This window comes from Numenius arquata, chromosome 12, assembly GCF_964106895.1.
Source record: "Numenius arquata chromosome 12, bNumArq3.hap1.1, whole genome shotgun sequence".
Classification (NCBI taxonomy): domain Eukaryota; kingdom Metazoa; phylum Chordata; class Aves; order Charadriiformes; family Scolopacidae; genus Numenius; species Numenius arquata.
This window is the reverse complement of record NC_133587.1, coordinates 30393363-30410464: the sequence shown is the minus strand read 5'-3', so window position 1 is coordinate 30410464 and position 17102 is coordinate 30393363. Positions and strand designations below refer to the sequence as shown.

The window sequence follows — 17102 nt, the reverse complement described above, 5'->3', positions numbered from 1 at the left end:
CTTTGTGGTCAATAACTGCTCTCTTTTTTGAATATATACACAACATTAAAGAGTTTTTGCCACACAAGCAAACTTTAAAATGCTTAGACTGTTACGAAACGTCCATTAAAATGTCATGTACTGCTTCTGTGGTTGCTCCCATCACTGATGTTTGCTAACACAGTTATATCTAGGCAGAAGCTTTCTTTTTCATTCCTGATTCCTTCAGGGATGCCACAATCCACAGTTTAACAGGTTTTGGCTGACCACCATGGAAATGAGTTATTTATGGTGACTTTTAGTACATTGAGGTATTGCTTACTGAGTTGATTCTGCCATGCAGCAGCAGAATCTCTTGTCTGTTTGCTGTCTTGCTGCTGTCTTTCAAATATTATCATTGTAAAACTATCCCCACTTCCTTTGACATTCTTAGCTTGTTTTTAAACTGAAGTAGCTTGGCTTAGTTGTTAGGTTTTTTCCTTATTTCTTGTTATTTATTTATTTATTTGAGCTGTCAATGGTTCCAGCTAGCTGTAGGCAATCATGAGTAGCAATGCAAGAAGATTATCTTCAATTTAGAAATTTGCAAACAGATGGTCTCTCCGTAAAAGAAATCTGTTTTTAAAAGTTCCACCATTTTATGCTGGAAGTAAATATTACAAATGCTTAAGTTGTGAAAAGAGAGCGACTTGGTGTGAATAATATTCTGCCTGTTGTGTCATGCCTTTCAGGAAATGTTATCAAAACTGTTTATGAAAATAATTGAATGAAACCTCATGACATGTCTCTTGGTTTGGCATCCTACCCATATTCTATGAAGTTGGGCTACTGACTCACAAAGACAGGCAGATTAGGTTTCAGTGGCTGGAAACGGTTACCGATCCCATATGTTTTTTCCACTTCTTTCCGGGAAGTTGTTGTGGGAATCACCAGTGATGTTGCACGTGAAGTGTTGCGATTTGTGTGCCATCCTCACTGTTGTTTCTGAATAGCCGTAGTTTGGTGAGATGTGGTAGAATCCTCACCTGAACAGTGCTGAAAAATGGTTTTTAGTGGTTAGAAAGTGAGGCAGAGGATGTTGGTAGAAAATGTGTAAATGCATCACAGAAGACCTTCACGTGCTTTACAGCACTCATGCGCAGGGTTGGAGCTTCAGAGAGGGCTGATAATTTGGAGTGATAACCACTTTGATTCTCCTGCTTTAAATTTCTACATTCCTGATTGAGCACATGAGTTTCTCTATTGCTTGAAGGCAAGCTTTATTGCTCTGAAGAGGTTCAAGTGTATGTCTCCAGAGGTATTCTCCATTTTCGTAAGTTACTTGTGTCCTTTTGTAATGCCCCTTTCTTGGTTTGCGACAGCAGAGTTCTCCAGGAACACACCTGGCAGGGGTCTTCTGCTGATCATTACACCCGAAGGATTGCTGCTTTATCAATTTTAACATAGGCAAGGAAACCCATGGAAAATGAAAAGTTATAAATGTCCATTTTAACTATGCCCACAAGCCCTCACATCAGGGTTCCTTGCTCCTGCTGCCTGTACATCAATGCTTCTGCATCATCTCAGGACAGTGCTGCTGCTGAGTCACTCCAGCAGTCATTCATTCCACTCCCTCCTAACAAGTAGAATTGGATCTACTAATTTGATTAGATGTGATAACTGGCTATTTCTAGAAATCCATTGCAAATATGTAAATGTTTGCACTTACAAGCTTATTTTTAAAAATAGCAATTGCACAATTTTGCTTTGAAAGGCAGCCTTGTAAACCCTCAAGTCATCACTAAGCAGGGTGATTTTTTGTGTGCTATGTTGAATCCTTGTTTATGCTTATTAAATTTTATTTTAGGAACAGAATGTTTTTCCATGTCACAATAATATTTTGCAACATAAATTTTATGATTTTGCTGATACAGCAAGATGAAAAAGATTACAGAAATCTTTGCAAAATCCTTTGAGTAGTGTAAGGTTGTGTGTGTGTGAATACCATTTGCTACTACAGGGAAAAGACCATGCCGTGAAGACAGAAAGCACTGATAAAATAACTCAAGACACTTACCATTTGTTAATTTTTAATGATGGTCTTTTTTCTATTAAGGAACATAATGCTACTGAACTTCTCCTGTCTCAATCAATTTTTGTGTTTTTTCATTAATCAACTAATGCATGTTTCTTCTATAGCTCTTTATTCTAATGAAATATGTGGATGATTTGGCAGACGACAATGATCTCATCAGTAACGCATCAGAGTAAAATCCACTTAGCAGAATATATGTATATTATTTTTGTTATATCAAGGTTGCTGCTATACATTCTTTTAAACTGAAGCTATTTTTGAGATGAGTTGTAAATGTGAAATTTCTGTTGCTACCACTCATATATCCTCCTTTCTTCATTTGTTCTGTCTATATATTTATGCAAATTCATTTACATGTTCTTTGTGCCTACATATAGTGTATATTTTATATACATTTGTATATAACATAATAATGTATATATTATATACATTTCACATCTTTTATATATGTATGGCATTATGTAGCTTGAGCTTGTTTTTTAAGTGTACTGCTACACTTTCTTCTCTGTTGAGTCTCGCCCTGTTTAGTTGCTCTGATGCATTGGCCCAAAGCCACTGAAGGCACTTGCTAGTCAGTGCCTCTCTGTCGAGCGCGATAGGCTTTGGATTAGGCCACCTCCTAGTTGATGACAGTCATTCAAGCAAGTAAGCTTGAAAGTAAGCCAGCTGGGGACTGCCAGAGAGGTTTGGGTATGCATTTTAGTTTGATTAGATTATCCAGAGTTCATGGGATTTCCTATTTGAGGGTCAAGCTTTGGGCATATAGGTCTGTGTTCTCGTCTTTTTATTAATAATAATGTGACAAACTAGTATCACAGGGTCGGAGGATGGTCCTTTCCTCTGATGTGACTTGGCTGTTATATTCTAGAGATCATACTTTTAAAAAATGGTCCTCTTACATTATTTAATTTCTTCACTTACTGTGATTGCTATTGTTGGCTGAATTTGAGGATTAAGCCTGTGGATCTGAGAATATGACTTTGAGCATTTACACTTATCTTGAAACTTTCTCTAACCCTTAATGTAAAAGGAGAATTAAGAAGCTATAAATTAAGTAGAACCCTGGAGTATCTTGGCAATTAGAGTGAACAAGATTTCAGCTGCTCTATTTCATCAATTTCTCACACTCTTGGATAGACAGGGTATTTTTAATTTACAACCTGTATTTCAATTAGTCACAGAAGTTTTTTCTTGAAGCTTTTGCTTATGGAGTTACAAAATAAAATTAAGCTACTTTTCAGCTATACTTTTTATAACAGGGTTTAGATGAGAGCTACTAAATAAAGTAGCTGTTACATGAGGTAGTGTTCCTGTATTTATAAACGTTGTTACTGTTACAAAGAGATTATTCTATAACCATATAGTCTATGACCTCAAAGAAGTATTAAGCTATGTCTATGAAAGAATACGTCTATGAACAGGAAGGTGGTGGGGTTTTTATTATTATTTGGGGTTTGGAGGAAAATGTGCACTTCCCTTTTGCTTCTTATTTTCCACCATGTGTAATAACATTCTGTGCTCTGCTCCTAAGAATTCAGACTGGGGGAAGTGGTGTCCACGAGTCAGTGTTGTGCTGCTATAGCTGCAGGTGCTCCACAGTGTCTGGTGTAGCTCAAGCTTTAGCATCACAGCTTTTTTCGTCATGAATATGTGTGGCAGTAGTGTACGCAGTTTTTCTGCACATCAAGCGGTAGCTTGTGTCTGTGCTTTGGTATCTACTGCACTGATCGAGGTAGGGCTTTTATAGCTCACTGTCAGGTTGTTGGCACTGAATTTAGCAAATGACAGGGGCTTGGAATTAGATTCCCAGGACCCTCTGAACATCGGTGTCACATATGTTCCTGCTCAGCTTCTGCACTGTTTTGTTTTGTAATTCCAACAGTAGTTCTAACCTTTGTTTTTAAACGCTGTCCTCCTTTTCGCTAATGCAAGAGCATTGATGGTGCACAGATCCTGAGAGCTGGAGTTCTCAGGTTTGCTTCAGAAGGCAAGTTGTCATTTCATTTGCATTTGTAAGAACTGCAACAAGTATCCCAGCAGCCAGCCTCACAGCAATGAGAATGAGACCATCACGGGTTCAGACAAGTGCCTGAAAATCTCCCGGTGCTGCAGGCGCTCGCTAACCAGCTGCGTGTGGCAGAGCAGCTCCTGCCTCTGCCGGGTGAGCAGCGAGGGCTGGCATCAAATCGCTCAGCAGTATCCTCAGGGCCATGTCCTTGCAAAAGTCTAGAGTCTTTCTGACACAGGATAAATGGATGGTGATTGCTATTTTACAAGGGAAATATCGTTAACAATTGCACTTTGGGAGTTTCCAGCCTTAGGTTGTTATCATTAAGTGAGCAGTCTCTTCAGTGGGGGAAGTTATTATGCGGGTGTGCCAGGACATTCAATGGGTGCATTATGGCAGAAATAATATTGGAAGCAGTAAGGTTCCAAAGCTGCTGTGGGTCATGTATGGGACATACATCCTAATTCCATCTTCCCTTCGAGTACCTGAGCAGTACAAAAGTAAGCTTCACAATAATGCGAATGCTGGTGGGTTGCGGGTACGGTGTCACACACTGAATTTCACTGAATTTTTAGAGTTGGAAGGGACCATAAAGATCATCTAGTCCAACTCCCCTGCCGAAGCAGGATTGCCCAGAGCATGTCTGAGCATGTTACTCAGGACTGCATCCAGGCGGGTCTTGAAAATCTCCAAAGAAGGGGACTCCACAACCTCCCTGGGCAGCCTGTCCGAGGGCTCTGTCACCCTCACCGTAAAGAAGTTTCTTCTCATATTTGAGTGGAACCTCCCATGTTCCAGCTTGTGCCCGTTGCCCCTCGTCCTCTCACTGGCAATTAATGTTTGTGGGACACAAACACACATTAATGTTTGTGGGACAAGTCAGGGACTGTACCACTTGCACATTTAAGAAGGTAAAACTTTTACAAAGGTAAGCCAGATCTTTTCCCTGGGCTGGTGCATTCAAATCGGGGTGTTTTAAATACTGGGAGTAATTCTGGGGACCTGCCCCAAACTTGGCTTCTTTTGACTCATGGGCCACTGCAGAGCAGCCCAGAAGGGCTGTGCCACTGGCTGTGAAGATGGTGCAGGGTGGCCGTGGGATGTGCATTTGGTGTTTCGAAAGGATATTGCATAGACTGCTTGAATTTCGGTGCTCTCAACACTCATGTTTTTATTTCTAAGTGTCCTGTTTTACTTGATATTAATGAATCAGAGTAGGAAACATCTACCAGAGGAAATGAGAAGGACCGGTGATTTTGAATAGCTTCGTACCAGTGTAGTCACCACAGTACATGGGCTCGTACAGTGGAGGGAGTGTTAACAGCTCACTTTAATGGTGTGCCTTAATATTGCTGGATGTTGCTCTTCTGTAGTTAAACTTGGCTTGAATATTGATGTTAAATAATTTATAAATGTCTTTTATAAATTTGGTGGAGAGGATGCTGATTTGGGCTGTGGGTTTCATTATGACTATAAATCATAATTCACAGCGCAATCACTTTTAATACAGATAAATAACAACCACACTTACTGTTACTAAGAGTAATCTTACCAAAACCTTTGAATGGTGTTTGAAGTGGGGAGTTTGACTGCTCCTACAGAAATAAAAGGGCACTCTGTGTGTGTGTGTGTGTGTGTACACATACGTATCCCAATCGCATTTCTTTTAAACACCTTTCTCAAGTGCTTGGTGGAGCCTGGAAAGTGTTTTTCCTTTGTTTGTCTGTTACTTCTACTGCTGTAAGCTGAAGCTTAACAGGCTGTTAGACTTGAGATCTCAGTGGAAAAGAAATCTTGAACTTGTAAATATTTTTGTACAGAGGTCTTGCTAAAAGTATGCAGCCTTGTTCAGAGCCAGACTCATTTAGGGCTGTGTTTCCGAAGTGTTCTGCAGCTCCATGACTTAGGAGTATGAGGGAGATTGCTGTCTGTGCAGGTGATGCTGTCAAAAACATGAAGGCCCAATCAGGGAGGGGGGAGGACGGCGTTGATTATTCCAGGTTCAAGTGTAGGGACAGTGCAGTTAATGTTGCTGAACTTGTTACAGGCAGTGGTGATTATGGCAGATATATCACTTCTGCGGGTGACAAAGTCCAGAGAAGGCAACTTTGCAAGACCACCGTGGTTGACACTCTGCCAGGCTGTCCACTGCCGTGATGACCACAGAGCTTGTCAGAGATGGGCACTGGAAAGTCTCCAGTCAGAGTGGGGACAATATGGCCACCCTTTGGGAAAGAACCAGAGATGTCTTCTGGAGACTTTATGAGGACCGTCCCTGAGGGCAGAAGGAATATTCGTTCCCAGATGATCAGAAGAAGAAAATCCCGAAAGAGAAGAAGGGTTGTTGCCACAGATTGCTCCCGAGTCAAAGCAAATGGAGCCCTGCTGCTGCTGCGAGCGCTGCCTGTGCCGGAAACCCGACTCTGCCTCCTGCCCCGCGGCACGAGCCTGGTGTGTTCTGGACTCCAGTGGTTGGATCTGGAAACTCAAGCCGTCGATTTTTGCTAGGTTTGCATTATATGTCAACATTAGAAGTACGCTCCCCACAATCACGCAGCCTGACCAGACATTTACTAGATTGCTTACAAGGATTATTATTAGAAATTTCCTGTGTACTTTATTTTTTTAATAAGGTATTGATTTCAATATATATCTGTTCATACTTGCAATGAATTGATTTATGGTGGTAGAAATTATGTTTTGCTGCCGAAATCTGATGGGTACTAACTAATTCAATTTTATCTTCTTTAATCTTTTTTTTTTTAACCATTAGTTCTTTTTCAAAAATAAGGTAGCTACTCTGGAATTTGGTTCTTTTGCCTTGCCTGACATTTTGAATGGGCCAAGGAAGGGCAGGAGACAGAAGCAAACGTAGGCATCCCAGAGATGCTGTGCTACAGTGCCACATATGTTGTGTGTCTCCTCGCAGCTCTGTGTGTTCTGTCAGTCAGACCCCTGCCACTTCCAGCACTCTCTGTGTATCAGGGTAAAATGGCTCAGTTCCACTGTTTTTTTGCCAAAACTCCTCTCTTGGCTAGAGGATTTAGGGCTATTTTAAATTATCCACTGTCAAAAGTCTGGTGTATGACATCCAGAACTTGATTTGAATCTCTTGTGTCATATATATAAATGTTTTGTATAATGGTTTTGACTACTCTCTAATAAATAGGTGGATGTTTTAGAAGATACATGCTGATGTTTCTAGTCACCGAGTTTAAGTATGTCAGTTTTACATATAACATATTAAAAATCAGAGACTTTAATGTTATGTAGTATTTTGTTTTTCTTAACCCTATCATGTCCTTTGCCTTTCCCTTTTCAGATGATTATTAATGAACAATTTTAGTTTTCATATGCCTAAATTGCTGTGGAAATAAGCAATCTGGGAACTGTGGAGAACAGCCATGCACTCTAAAGTTTGTGTACATGCTCCTACACTGTACTTTTGTGCTGTTGTGTTTTTAAACAGCTGCCCTAAGAGCCATAAACATGATTATGCAGTCTTATAATATTTCTTGACCGAGTGGCCAGAAACTAATCTTTCTGCAGGGTCGCTGTGTGGTACATCTTCAGCCCACACAACGGCTTTGTACTAGAATTGACAGGAACAAAAGGGAAAATATTATAAATGCCTGGTGGACTCTAAATATTTTAAGCAGTTTACATTCATGGGTCAGAAGGAAGTTTTAAGATCTGTCTTTTATTGCATTGTTTGTGAGCATTTGGGGTGTCCTGTTTGCACCGTTGCTGGTGTTTTGCACGTTTCACTGCTTTCATTTCACTTTTGATGTGAACCTGGTTATGGAGTGCCACAAGTGTCAAGTCAGCTCTCATCTGAGCATTTGAATAAAAAAAAGTAAAATTCTTTCTGCTTTGGCATGATAAATGATCCCGGGTTTAAAAGGTACGTATTATAATAAGATACACTTTAATAGATATGTGTTATTCCTTCTGCCGTAAATAGAAAATTATCATCCAAACTTTAGATGTATTAAAGGGCTATATTTATATGATTGTTTAGTTCGCTCTATATAAAAGTCATTCCTTTCAGAGTAGGTCTGAAATATCTCAGAAATACACGCAATTTTGTCCTAATAATAACTGAGTATCTCAAGTGCCAAACTGTGCTCTCCCTGCAAGTCTAAAATAAAACAGTGGAATGTGCAAATATGGAAGAAACCTAAAATACTTGAAATGTAGCTGAGAGGGGAGAAGAGGAGACGTGAGGAGGGCAAACTCTGGGTTGGCAGCATCCTGCTCTGTCTGGGACAGCCCAGCCAGCTCCATCCAACCCTCCACTCACCCTCCTTGCACTGGAACACCCTTGGGGGAAACCAGTCACGAGTAACAAAGTTTTAAAAAAACCTTGGTGCTGAAAAAGAATAAATTTCCATTTTTGGATGGTATCCACTGTGTGGTGAAACTGCTCTTGTGGGGTGGGTGCGGAGGGTGGTACCGCCTGTGGGGCAGTTGTCAGACATACAGCACAATGTCTGTTGCAGTTCATATGTGAAAGACTTCATTTAATGTAAACTTGAGTTGTGTTCTTTGGCAGTGATAGTGTGGAGTAATTTCTAAAACATTGTTTGAATGTGTATTTCAGAATAGTGACCCCAAAATCCTGGCAGAAAAAAGGAATGTCTTCCACTTTTTTTTTGTTTTGTTTTGTTCTGTTCTTTAGTGAGGAATTCTATAAACTTTTAAGAGGAGTGAAATAAAAATAAAATAAAAAAAATCCCTATGCAACGAAAATCCAAAAGCAGCCTGAAAATATTAAAAATTGAGATTCTGAGGTCTTTGTACTTTCTCTTCCTGGTTTCCAAGCAGCCCTTCTTGGAGGACTCTCTTTGTCAATGGAAAAGGAAAATACAATTTTGTTCATTTCACAAGTTAGATTCTTTTTTTGTGTGTTATTAACAGGTTTGGCAAACATCGCAAAGATGACAAGAGTGAGAAAACTGGTAAAATAAAAGTGCAGGAAGCTCTTACTTCAGAAGAGGAGAGAATACGAATGAAGCAAGAACAGGAGAGGTAGACTTCAGTATTTGCTTAAACCTTGATAGAGAGAGTTTGTTTTTTAAGTTAAATAACTGAAGTTCAATTTTCACTGATGAAATTTCCCAAATGTTGATATGTTTATATACTTTAAATAACAAGACAAAGCTGGATTTATTTTGGACATTAGTATCAACAGCTTCTTTGGCTGCACTAAGCATCTTATATAGACCCAGAGCTCCTTTCCTTATTTAGGAGACTGGAGTAATAATACGAAATGTTTTCTCTATACATTCTATAACTGATTTTATTGACATTTTCAGAAAAAAAATATTTATATAGAACGAAATATGTTTTGTATTTTTATTCAAAGTCTTGCATATCTAGTTTTTTCATTGATATATTCAGAAAAAAACCCTAAAAATTATACTTATCAGTATATTTGTCACTGGAGTTCAGTCTATTTATGTGTCATGCAGAATGTTTATGAAATGATATGTATATTAAACTGCTAATTGTAAAAATGAGTGGTGAGTACCTCTATTTTTCCTTGTCAGCTTCCCTTAACATTAAAACCCTAAATAATGTGTATGTCATACGCTCGTCTCAACACTTCCAATCTACTTTTTATCCTGTCTCTTGTAGCCCTAGATATTGGGGCTTACACTCTGGTATCTCTTATATCATTTTAGTCAAAATCTTGGAAAACTTAGGTTGTAAATTAACTAGTACTCGGAGATGCGTGTGGAGAGAAGACCTCTTTGAGTAGACAAACCTTCAGTAATGAGACGAACTTTGAAGGGTTACAAATTTTGAATTCTGAATGGTAAATTTAGCAGTGAAAGTGAACTATAAATTGGGATGATTTATCTAAATATTATGCTGTAGCTTAGCCATAAATTGGGGATTGAAGCAGGAACTACGGAGGGAAATTTTGTTCTCCTTGTACAGGTGGTATGACTAGTTAGTCCTAATGATGCTTTGACCATCATCTCTATACACCTTGGTCTTCTGCGGGTGAGAACAGAAGTTTATAAATGGTGGTTTCATCACTCTGACAGCTCACTGGAATAGCAGAGCCACAGTAACTCTTGTTTAGTCTCCCGAGTTAAACCTGAAATGGCTTGCTTTCAGTTCTTTTAGGGTTGAGTGATTTACGTTACAGTTAAGGCAAGCTAGGAGTATACATTTATTAGTTACTAAAGATCAGCAATAACTTCTTAAACTGCAGAAACTTTATCACCTGTGACCATCTGTTTGGATTACATTATGGGAAATTTTTTACTCTTTAACAGATATACTAGCATAAATTGATATAAAAATGTATTCATGTCTTTCTCCATCCATTCTGACAGTAGAGGGTGGCTGGATCGCAGTGCTTGGTTGTTTTTTACTTGCCTGATTGGTTTTTATTTTCCCTTTTTTTAAACAAAATTCAAGCAGGATCTCTAAATTTGTTCCTGTTTTAAAGAGTTATGTGCTTTCAGATTAAATGGTAAAGGGGAGGGAATACCGGAACTGAAGGAAATAAGTGACTTTGGATATGATGGTGTTTGTGCAGTCAGCTTCCCTTTAGGCATGGGCAGACCAGCCACATTGTGGATAAACTCACGGCAAGGGTGCAGAGACATTGAAAGCTGCCTCCCTGGCTCCAGCCGGCTCAGGGCAAGGGGAAGGTTAGCCACACGTTCACAGTGCTGAACCCATGCTTGCCCAGCATGGAGGGTTTCTTAGTAACCTTACATCCCCAGAAAATCAGTCATATACATTTATTCAAAGAAAGACCTGAGGTTTGAGTTAGTAATGTTTTCTCTCTCTTCATTCTCTCTCTCTGTCTCTCTGTGTCTCTGTCTCTCTCAGTAAGAATGGTGAGAGTATAGACTGTCCATGTGGTGATGTAAGAGAGGTTGCAATAGTCACGCTGGGTACCAAGGTAGAATTATGAAATTATTTGTATAGCCCTCAATGCATGGAGCAAATTCCTAATCCCTGCCCATCAAGTTATGCTAACCAATTTGAATCTTTCCTGGAATCTCACTCCTCGTGTGTCATAAAAGCAATTTTATGTGTTCACTGAAACTGCAGAAAATGCATGTGCCAGAACTTCGTAACAGCTTGATGTTACCGTAACACGGGTCCTCCTCCTCCCGTTACTCTCTTTCCCTAACTGTGTATTTGCTTTCCTTTGTGTTATGTCTATAAGAGAATGCAAGTTCTTTGGGGTAGTGGCATGTACAACTAATAAAAGACAATAAAATAGCAACCAAATGTGTGAGGTGCTTCCTTATGTTTCTGAAAAATTTCAGATGTTGATTTGGTCCATAGAGACTAAATATTTTTGCAGTTAGATTGCAGAGAGTTTCCTTTTGATCCTGTAAAATAATGATGTTAGATACATGCTATTAATGAAGAGTACTCTTGCAAATTAACTGAACAATCCCTCAAAATGCTTACTGGGAGACAGTAAAATATTACTGTCTTAACAAGTGTTGGTTCATAATGGCTGCTATTTTAACTTTGTTCTCTGTGTTTTTTTCCCCCTCGATGTTTTTAGCAGTACAATTCACTTGCTCTGTTTTACTTGGTGTTTCATACTATATACCTCTATAATGATGCAATACTTTGGGGAAATAGGTTGGATTTAATGAATTTACTATGTATGAGAGGCTAGGGGCAAAAATCCTTAGGGGGTCAGAGAACAAGTGAATGGTCCATTAAAAAATCAATCATGCCCACAATTTTATGGAATTATTATGCCTTGACTTGATAATTTTAATAGTACTGTGCTTACAATAGTATTTTCTTTAAAGTCTTAAAAGTAATGTTCATATTGATTATGAGACAAATAAGCAAATTAATGTTCTTCAATTTACCATGATTGAAATGAATAAAATTGCCTTTTATAAACATATTATTAATAATAATTTCTTATTAAGGAGCATATATCAAGCTGTATATGATATGCATTTGCTGACAATCTTAAAGTAATTCTGAACAGAAAATGAAATCATCTAGTTGCAAATACAGGCAGCTTTCAATGAAAACAGTATACTGGAACAATTAGGAGCATTGTCTGAGGAGACCACCCACTAATTTTACCAAAATTGCTGTAAAATGCTTTCTATTTGTAAATTCTCCAAATGTTGGATTAACATTTCATCCAAGGCCATAGGACATTGTCCCCGTGTCACTATTCTTTAACGCTGGTTTACTCAAGAGAAAGAAATCTGCTTGCATTACCCTTGAGTGTCTGCCAAACAATGATCTGAAGATCCACATGGGTTCCAATGTGCTGTTAGGAAAGGTGCTTCTCCCCAGCAATGGCACCAATCAAAACCTTAAGACAAAATTTAGCAGCAGGTTTTTGTGAACTTTGCCTTGTGTCTCCTAAGAAAGAGACTATACTGCAGCATCTTGAGGAAGTCGAATAAGATCTGAATTGAATTAGCTCTACTCCTGTGCCAAATCACAGCTGTTTTATATATATGCTAACTCGGAGCCCCTCTTTGCCATGCTGTCATCGTGTCCATCACTGAACTACTAAAACTGGATACCACTGAGATGCTACATCTGCTCAGATAGACTGCAAAAACAGTCTTGAACCCTTCTTGGTTTTGTTACAGAACATCTTCTACCAATTCCAGACTCTTCCAATGCACCTGTGGTTGGCCCATTCTCCTAAGAGTAATGTCTTGGATTTTACAGATTGGAGATGCATGGGATATCTTGAGCTTTCAGAGACGCTTCAAATTGCTTATAGTTTCATGCAGGCATTGCTCTGTAGGATAGACTTAAAACCAGATTTTGAAACTTCTGTCAGTGACCAAGAGGAATTAGTGTTACAACCGTTAGTTTTCATACAGATGGTCACTTTCTGTTGTGCTATTGGATATAAGTATTTGGAAGCTCACAGACCTGTCCACTTTAGAAACTCTCTACATTTGGTCTTCGAGGGCCTCCCAAGATAGGGTTTTCTTGATAAGTAGCCAGTGTGTCCATTGGTATCCTGCAACCTGGTTGCCTGGAAATGTTTTCTGACTTCTTCAAGACCCTGTAGTATAGGCAATTTCTTAGAAGATGTAAAGACAGAATTGTTCAGAAAACCTACTGCTTTTGCCTTCTGGTTTTTATTGGTGGCCATTGCTGGAGAGAGCCATCACTCTAACAGCAGATCTGTTACCTTCATCTCTTCCTCTTTCACCCTTGGATTTTTCCTTGGATTTCTTTTTTGTTGGGTTTTTTTTGGTTTGTTTTTTTTTTTTTTTTCCTTTTTTTTCCTTGCAGCTCCGTGTTCATAACAAAATAAATCTTTAGCAAGTCAAAAACCTTTGCCTGTGTTCTGCCCTTCTTCCGCTCGGGCACGTGCAGTTCTTGGCACCCACCTGGCAAGGGCATGCATGCCAGCCCTGTCTTCAGCCTTGGACTGACTTCCTCTAGCAAGCCAAGTGCTCCCCAACCCAAACGGCTCTACTCTTTGTACCCGGGTAGTAAATAACAGAGGAATGAAATAAACATACTTCTTTGTAAACTTTTCAACAAATTCAGCTGTATCCAGCGTGGTTCATTGCTAGATAATGCTTAAAAGATGAAAGTTGCAATTCTAATGTAATCTCATGATTCAGAGTACGTGATCCCAGCTATGGGCAAATAGTGCTTATGCTTTAATCTACCTCTAGTGGTATTTCCTCCTCTTAAAAGAAGAGTCTACAGGATATTTTCTCCGTTTGGTTAATACACTGACTTAAGAGCTTTACTAATATTCTATAAATCTCTCGGTTACCATAAAAGTATTAATCTTGGTATTGTATTCTTCCTCAACTTCCACTGAAATGGATGCAAAATCAGGTACTTAAACACCTGTGTTGCGAGGATCAGTCTTGAGGAGATTAGGAGAAACCTTTTGGAAGAGCATTAAAGTGCTGTGACAGAGGCTCCAGAAATGCTGGGAGGATGACGGAGCAGTCAGATGGGGGCTTTTGGAGCCAGGGCCTTCCTTTGCTCTGAAAAAGCAGCTGTCCAATTCCAATCTCTGCTATGCTTGTTGGAGGAAGATGAACGCACAGCAAAGCAATACCACTCTTCGTACCTATGGTTATCATTTGGAAAAGAAACCTGCTTCTTTTGCTCATTCTCCCCCAGTCTGTTTTGGAAAACTTAGCCTTTTGTTCATGTAGGCTACAAAGGGAGTTAAATTTACATAATTCTGCTGTTATTGTTACCCACGCCTGTGCAAATGTCACCAGTGCTGGCACCGGTGGTGCGGTGGGAGCGGCGGCTGCCGGCCGGGGCGGCGGGGCCGGGAGGGGGAGCTGCCGGCACGGCGGTAGCGCGGCCGCCACGGGCACTGGGGAGGGAGGAAGGGATGGCACGTACTGCTGAAACCGTGCTCCAGGCTGGAAACTTCACCAGGGCTTCCCACAGCAGAGCGCATCTCAACGCCTTGCTACCAACTGGGGGAAAACTCTATTTGTAATGGGAACTGGGGAGATGCTTTTAGTGTTGGAGGCAGGAGGCGATGCTGTTGCAGCTGCCAGAGTATGGCAGAAAGAGTGGGAGAGATGACCGAGGGTCCTGGTCTTGCAGAGATACCGTCTGGGGAAGGTGGATCAGGCATTTGTCTCTGTACTGGTAGATTTGGCGTTACTTTTGAAGATCAATCAATAGGCTGACAACATTTTTGGTTCAAACATAAACCAGGCTGCAGTTTCAGTGTGTGCTGTTCACGTAACGATTTTTCCTAAATTTAGAGTGAAACATTCTGTCTGTTCATTAGTAGCTGAAATAACACTGATATTTTTTGCCGAAGGATTTGGTCGTTCCATAAAATGCTTCCTGTATTGTATGTTTCCTAAGGGTATAAGGGTCTTTATCTCCAACATATAATAAACTTCTCTTCATCTTTCTCTAGTGCCATTAAAGCCACAAGCCCTTTGTTGTAAAAGTATACTAATGAATAGAAATGTTACAACAAGAACAGAAGTCTTGTGTTTTCCCTTCATCATGCATCATCCATTTTAATTAGACGAAAGGATGGTGAGTACTGTGACAAGAGTCTGGAATTAAAATCATTAATTGATGTCAAGCTGACGAGAGACTGCTAACATGAATTTACTGACAGCAGGAAAGAAATTAACCTTATTACTTTATTTAGTACATTGGGGCTATTTATTATATTTTCCTGTGCAAGTTCAGTGTGTTGCATTTATGATGATAAAGACAAATAATTAATAAAACCTACATAAAGTTTTATTATCTCCTATCAATGAAGTTTACATCAATTACTTACAAAAAACAAACCCACCACATCCCTTTAATCAACATAACTCATCAAAACAGTTACAGCAATATTTTTGATATTTTAAATGAGTATAATACGCTACGCTTCCAGCCAAGTAGAATTGCAAAAGTGATCTGATTTAAAAGCGTGCCTTGGTTTCTTAATGTCAGTGTTGCAAAAAATGAAACATATTTTCTCCAGCAGTGACATTGATTGGAATAACTGTCTGTTTTGATCATTATTGGAAGGTCAGCCTAACAAAGATGAGTTTTAATGTTAAGCATCTTTATTCTTTAGATGAAAGAGTACAACAGTGTCTTACAGAATGACAGCAGCATCCTATAGATAATTTGTGACCCAAAGGTCATAATAAAAGAATAGAGGGGAGGTCATCCTGTAGTAAAGGCCATCTGGAACTGTTAAAGTATCAGATGGAGCAGGGGGCTGAACAGCAGGACACTCTTGGTGTCTTTCCAGATTTCCCAGAGAGACCATAATATTTTTATTGGAAAACCCCAACTTTCTTCCCCTTAAGCAAAATATTTTCATCAAACAGTTTCATCTTACTTTTAGGAAAAAAAAAGACAACATACTGAGATAGGGAAAGGATTTTTGGTTCTTACATAGCCTAAGCATTATCTATGTCTTTAAAATAACAAAAAGGTTCAGCTTTAGTTTTGCTGCTGCTGTATTTTGATGCCACTTAACAGCTTTCATGAGAAGTATTACCTCTAAATCCATTATTACTGCAAACATTCAGAATGTAAATATTTTCTAAAGTGACTTGTGTAAAATCTTTTGTGAAAAAACTCTTGCCCCCTTCCCAGCCCTTAAGAAAGGAGAGAAAAAAATTCCTCTGTGAATCAGAAAATCGGAGCAATGTGTTTCTCATTCTTACTTATTTTGAGATGGGGTCTGCTTGTCAAGGGGTATTCCAGTTTCACTGAGATTTGTAGCATTGTTTTTGGCAGTGGTTTTTTACATAATGGATGAGGGTGCAGAACGTAAAAACAAATCAATGGCAGTAATTTTTGTACCACAGAACACAGAAATGAAGCATGAGAATATTGAGCTTTGGAAAAACATTTCAGATCAGTTCCACTTCATGAAAATACTGACTCTGGGAGATATGTAAATTGAAGTTTTTGTGGAGTAATAGTTGCTGAGGTAGTTTTTTAAACAAAGCTCCTCGCATTCTCTAGCTACATATTGTAAATGTAGAGATTTTAAGACATGGTGCTAAAAGTATATTTTCTCTATTATACCTCTTCAGTGATTCAAGACACTGTACTGGGCAAGGTCTGGCCAGGTCCCTTGCCATATATTTAAAAACATCATTTATGTGGTCTTTATAATATTCTGAGTTACAAATTTGGTTAAGGCGCCTTGCAGATCATGTGAGTTCAGCACTCTGTTAGAAATTTCAGTTCTAAGTAAGAGCTCTAATACGTTGTTTCACTTTTGAATTTTGAGAACTTTAGGATAAGGCAGCAGCATGTCCTCTGATGTGCCGTAAACTATGCTCTTACGGGTAGACTTGCTGTAACAAATACTAATTTGAGAATTAAAAAAGCTATACCATAATTACTAACTTAATCGAACTTACTGTTGCTGAGTTGAACAGAACTGAAAACCCATCAGATTTTCCAGGCTGCACCACAGGGCTCTAACAGTGAGATAAGGCACTGAAACTGCTCTTTTTTTCTAACTCTTAGATACCGCAGCAAGTATCTGACTAACTAGAAAGACACCTAATAATGTATTCACAA

At 39.2% G+C, this 17102-nt stretch overlaps 1 protein-coding gene across 10 annotated transcripts in view; it reads left to right on the top strand.

The window, feature by feature from the left end:
• PARD3 (par-3 family cell polarity regulator) overlaps window positions 1-17102 on the top strand; it is a 458715-nt gene that overhangs the window by 330301 nt on the left and 111312 nt on the right. For 7 of the 10 annotated variants that reach the window (XM_074156981.1, XM_074156979.1, XM_074156975.1 and 4 more), the window contains one exon: window positions 8982-9092. The exons of the other annotated variants lie outside the window; for them this stretch is intronic. In XM_074156981.1, coding sequence (XP_074013082.1) covers window positions 8982-9092 — 111 coding nt within the window. The remainder of the gene's footprint in view (window positions 1-8981; window positions 9093-17102) is intronic. 10 annotated transcript variants of the gene reach the window in all.